Source organism: Primulina eburnea, chromosome 3 (genome assembly GCF_022965805.1).
Source record: "Primulina eburnea isolate SZY01 chromosome 3, ASM2296580v1, whole genome shotgun sequence".
Classification (NCBI taxonomy): domain Eukaryota; kingdom Viridiplantae; phylum Streptophyta; class Magnoliopsida; order Lamiales; family Gesneriaceae; genus Primulina; species Primulina eburnea.
In genome coordinates, this window is record NC_133103.1 from 39,177,155 (window position 1) to 39,183,154 (window position 6,000).

Genomic DNA, 6,000 nt, shown 5'->3' on the forward strand with positions numbered 1-6,000 from the left:
ATATATATTTTCCTCCCACGAAGACAACACATCACTAACTTCGAATTTTCAAGTATCTCATGAGGTAACTTAACCTGTACAAAGCTAAAACCGGAAGACGTACAAAAAACAAGGCAATCCCGCTTCAAGAATCACTTATTAAGGAACACCAAATAACATATTTTGGATTCACTAAATGGGGAAAAAAAGAAATTTAACAGAAAAGGGACAGCTCCGTCCGTACCTTTCAGACACGAGTCAGATTGCCCTTTGATTCTGATGGGGGAAGCTACGTGCCAACAAAGTGTGCACTCACAGTGGCCAGCACAACTGGCCGCCTATATTCGAGTGAAAAGTCAGGAGTTCTACTCTCCTAGGAGCCGATTTTGGTGATATCCCTGCTAGATCGGTTGTATTTCATGTGGCTTTTGATAAGCTGTCCAGCTGCAATAGCTGACATTAAAGAGAGCTCTCCTGCCAAGACCGAACCGGCAACGATGGCGGCCAGGAGCTGGGAATTCGAGCCTGGTGACTCTTTGCTTGCACCCTTTACGCCAAGAAGGTTGAGGCAAGCTGACTGTGACGCCAATTGTGTTCCACCACCTACGGTGCCAACCTGGAAAAGACATGATAATGGGTTCACAAGATGATGAAGTATACAGTTCGAAAAAAATAAAGGGATTTGAGTGGGTGATCCATATTCACAACCAACAGTAACTTTTGATATCAACTCTACTAATGGCACGAGCAAATGGCAAGCTTACGTTAGGGTATAAAGTTTAGTTCCCAACATAATCAAGCCACTGCATTTAATGAAAAATCCATGCCGCTATCCAAATACAAGTAAGTGGAACTTTAGTAACCATTTTGATCTCATGTATCAAGTATAAATATCAGCGGTATCTTAAACTAATTGTCATTGGTCTCCTGGCATTTCATGTTTAAATAACTATAATATCCTAATAAAAAGGTCATTTTTAAACAATTAAATCGTTTTACAATAATGTCTTTTTTTATTGAAAAAAAATTTCATAACTTCAGGATGTCAATATCTAAGGTACCATTTGGTGCAGATGAGACATTAATTATTTGCACATCCTATTTAAACGTTTGGCTCGATATCTACAAAATATTTTAGTTATACGTCACTTTTATTCATCCCCATATCATATACATCATTAATTATTCCATGCCATGAAGTGCCAAGCGTTGCCTAACTATTATGATTATTTTAAAGCAATTTCAAGCATTCAAGCAGATCTCAAAAACATTCATTTGAAATTTTATAGCACAAGTCTGAATATGTGTGCCTCATTAACTAGATATAAAACCAAAGCTCATTACCTCAATTGATGGCATGGTCACGGAAATATGGAGATCTTTCCCGTTGTTAACAGCCTCCATCATAGTAATACAGTGAGAACTTTCTATATTCTGTGCTGGATCCTGCCCAGTCGCTATAAAAATGGCCGAGACAATATTTGCAGCATGTGCATTGAAACCACCAAGAGCACCAGCAATAGCAGAGCCAGTGAGGTTCTTGAGCATGTTAAGTTCGACAAGGGCCGATACAGAAGTTTTCAATACCTTTGCAACCACGTTTTCACTAATGATAGCCTCACAAACTACTGACTTTCCACGTCCCTCAATCCAATTGACGGCAGCAGGTTTCTTGTCCGAGCAAAAATTCCCTGCGTAGGTAATGACTAATTTTGTTAGGAAAAACATGAAAAGACTGAAAAAAATCTCCATAGTTGTGTTCTGAAGGAACGAGGACTTTTACATTTGGCATCAGAAGCTAATAAATATGGCATAGAGTAATCGAAATAAAGAAAATGAGAAGAAACACGACAATAAGAATGACGCCATGAAAAGTCATTATGGCGTCAATAGAAGGCCAAATATTTGACAAACCATGATAAGCACTAGCAACGGTTGAGCCAAGTAAATGGCTAATAAGTCAATGCAAAAGGGACAGTTACTCAAGGATTGATGTCTGTATTTCGAGATAAATCGTACCAAAATCTAAAAAATAAGAGATAAATTGTACTCACCAGAAATGCCAATAACTTCCATATCAGGAAAATCATTAAGGAGGAAGTCTAAAACATTCTGAACACCTTTAGAAACCATGTTCATTCCCATGGCATCACCTGTGCTACAGCTAAATCTAATATATAGATTTTTCCCTGCAATTGCACATTGAATACCTTGGATTCTTGCAAATCTACTCGACCTGTTCCAGATAAAGCAGGAGAAAATTGATAAGTGCCTCAAAATCTTATTTACGGCATTAAATCTATATTTAAAACTTATAAATGGAAATGCTTATATAGATCGTTGATTACAGTAATCAACTAAATTAAGAAATTGGAAATAATCTTCTATCAAAAAAAGTTATCTTTCAAAAATCCAATTTTATTTCGATTGATGGAACATAGAACAGTATCATCAACAGAATTCTAGGGCTTAAAAAATAAAGGGAAATTGCACAAATGATCCGATAAGGTGTCCTCTGATGACAAGAACTTCTATAACAAAGACGGAAAGGGATTTAATCACTAAAATCTTCTTTTTCAATTAAAATATTAAGCCACATTCGCCTGCATGATATGAAAATCAAGACACCGATCAACATCAAGGATTCCTAAAAATCCATAAAGCAAATGATAACAATCACAACTCGAGAATATAATCCATTAAACTTTTTGTATAAAAAGCTACAAATATACATGCATGCAACTTTCAAGAAAAAAAATCAATAAACTAATTTAGAAAAAACAAAAAAAACAAACATGCAAAAACAGAAGTGCTTACTTATTGAAAACAACAGACAGCGTATCAAAATTGAGAGGATCCTCCAAGAAGAATTTCAACTCGGCCGCCCGCTTGGCGGAGGCAAACCTCACCACAGGAGCTCTGCTCATCCCATCTCGCAGAAGCACACACGTAGTGCCCCCAGATGCATAGATTGCCTTGCACCCCCTGTTCGTGCTAGCTACCAAACACCCTTCTGTCGTTGCCATCGGCACCGTGTATTCGCACCCATTAAGCAACAGTGGCCCCGCGATCCCGACGGGGAGCTGCACATACCCCACTGGCATCTCGCAGCATTGCCCCAAAATCGAGTCATAATCAAATCCCTCCAGAGGTAATCCCTCAATAGATCTCCCAGTCAGCCGCTGGAGCGCCTCCCGACGAATCTTTGCAGCTCTAAAGCAATCCCCAAGCTTTGACTCCAACGAGTAAGACGGGACTTCTCCGGAAACAACACATTTAACGAGATCCTCGTCATCCTGCGGAAGTTCCATCAATTTCGGCATGGAAGGAACCGGCGGAGGCAAAGAGCAGCGAATGCTCCGATCTTCCTGGATAATGTCACGAATGAACCGTTGAGGCTGATCTTCTCCTTCCGGTTTCGAAATGAAAGACTGCACAAAGTCGATTCCGAAGAACCCCAGGAGGTATATGAAAGACGCGATGAGACAAGTAATTGCCGCAAGCTCGGATAGGGAAAGGACGTGAAGAGGAACGGAGTTACGGATCTTGTCACGCCAGCGGTGTAGAAGGAAGTAGGAAACGGAGAAAAACAACGTGAAGAAAATGCCGTTGGTCAGGTAAAGTGGGAGAGGGAGCGCGTCCGACGCTTTAGGGGAGGAACGGTGATCGGCGGTGTCGCCGGAGGCCGATGAATGAGAGGGTGGAGGAGGAGAAAGAAGTGGCTTATTGTTTGAGTATCTGGGTGGCCTCCGGCTGATGTCCATAGCTTCGGCGGTGCAGAGGGAAATCGGGGGCGGCGGAGCGGTGGTTTCGGGAGGAAGGCTTTGTTTGTTTGCTGAGAGATGGGAGAGTGAAGCAGAGTAGTCTATACAGCCAGGTTCAAACGTGCTCTCTCTTTAAAAACAAAAAAAAAAACAAATTTTAAAAATAGTTTTTAATTGGTCTTTTGTGACAACGAAGCATTTGGTGTTCACCAGAAAAATAAATTCAAAAATATAATAGGAAAAACCCAAATAATAATTATAAAAACGGATCTCATGTGAAATCGTCTCATAGATCTTGATCGACCGACGGATCAACCCTACCATATTCGTAATAAAAAATAATACTTTTAGCATAAAAATAATATTTTTTCATGGATGACCCAAAAAAGAGATCCGTCTTACAAATACGATCTGTGAAACCGTCTCATACTAATTTTTGCCTAATTATAAACATTTATTCAGAAAATTTGGTAATTATGATAGAAAAGTATGAAACATATCTCTAGCAAAGCCTAATATTAAATTATTGATTTATTATATAATTTGAATAGTATGAATAAAATATAAATATTTAATTATTTATTAAAGTAGATTTATTTTCTTCAATTCAATAATTAAAGCAATTACTACTATTCACTTAATGGAAAAGTACCATTCGAAGCATCTAGTGTGGTCTAAAATCAACCTAGTTGTCATAAGAGTAAAATTTACCGAATTAAAAAAGGAAAAAAAATAAATAAAAGAAGCTGCTCTAGTGCTTGCTGCTTTGTTAGCACCGTCACCATCCCCGAATCCCAATTGTGTGTGAAATTGAACTGGTTGAGCTTAAATATCACGTTACGCGAGCTCAAATCGAAAAAAATTCAATTACTTGAACTCAAGTTCGATTTGACTCAACCTAAGTAGTAAATTTTAAGTTCGAACTCGAGCCGATAATGTATCTAGCTCGAAAAACTCGATTTCGATTTTAATTCTTTTTAAAATGGTTTTTTTATTTTAAAATAATATATATAAATATATTTTTTTTCAAATATATATATGCTCGAGTAGCTCAGGAACTACTGAAGAAGACTCAGAAATTACTTGAGTTCGACTCAATTACTGACTCGAGCTACTCGAACTCGGTAAGCTCGACTCGTTTCACCCATATCCCCAACTCAAGGTTAGAGATGTCCCAAGTGTTGAGCTCTTGAATAAAAAAGTTGAGCTTGATTGAGCAGGCTCCACTCATTTTACATTCTTAGTTATAAACTTGATAATAGATAGACATGGCCACAGATCGAATTCGGTTTGGGTTTGGAAAATCCCAACCCTTAATCGGCTCGCTTGTGATCGGTCACGGTCATAATCTGTGTTGGGGATCAATATATAGTTTAGAGGAGGTGAATAAACTCATTCCTTTGTTGGGCGTTTTTGCAAAAGGAGCTAGAATCATGTTAGAAATTATAGCTTATCTTGTTCGAATGTATAACCAGCAAATCACGATAATTTTTCGGAAACGATTTGATGGTATGGGGTGAAAATAACAAAACAGTAGGCAGTAGACAGTAGTTGTTTCTGGAAGTTCGAAGATGAAATCTTCTACGTCTCACATTCTTCTGTTTCCAAAATGTATCACTAAAAGACTTTGGTTTTTACAGTACAACACTTTTACACACTCATTTCAGTAGGACTTACCCTTAGCTTACTGAAACTTTTAGTTTCACAAAACGATGTAAATGAATACAACAAAGTTCTGGAAAAGACTCTTTTCCAGATTACAGACTTTTTTCAATAAGATATAGTAAAGTGTTTAGCTTGTGAAAATATTACGAAACAGCAGCACAATATGATCTCAGAATACCAGATATTTGCTATAATGAGTGTGCTGCTTTTTCGGTATGTTTGAGCTTTTAAAGATAACGAGTAGTTCTTTGATTGTTCAAAATATCGTTAGATGGAGAATGTATTCCTTGAAAATAAATAATCGTTCTTTTCTATATAGGGTTGGTCCTTATATATATATATAGAAGGCTTGAGTCCAATGTAAACAAAACGGCTTCTTTGACTTCTGAGAGAATCAGCTTTATCACCTAAAAAAGGTCCTGCAAAAAGCTTCAGAATAATCAGTCTTTGTTTCATACCAAACAGGTAAGGCGTGTTAAATGACTTCGTACATCATTAATGATTCAATTAATACTAATACTAGGTAAAATAATGTTAACATTTAAGACTTGCATCATTCAAACGAAAGACGTTAAGTTGCTTCTGTTTGAGT

At 37.6% G+C, this 6,000-nt stretch overlaps 1 protein-coding gene across 1 annotated transcript; it reads right to left on the minus strand.

The window, feature by feature from the left end:
* Window positions 1–35: 35 nt before the first annotated feature.
* Window positions 36–3,848, minus strand: LOC140827584 (3-hydroxy-3-methylglutaryl coenzyme A reductase 1-like). Its single transcript, XM_073190310.1, has 4 exons — window positions 2,797–3,848; window positions 2,034–2,215; window positions 1,324–1,670; window positions 36–595 (listed from the first exon to the last, which is right to left on the minus strand). Exons 1-4 carry the CDS (start codon window positions 3,741–3,743, stop codon window positions 353–355), a joined length of 1,719 nt encoding a protein of 572 aa, XP_073046411.1. The 5' UTR covers window positions 3,744–3,848; the 3' UTR covers window positions 36–352.
* Between the last annotated feature and the right edge of the window lie 2,152 nt (window positions 3,849–6,000).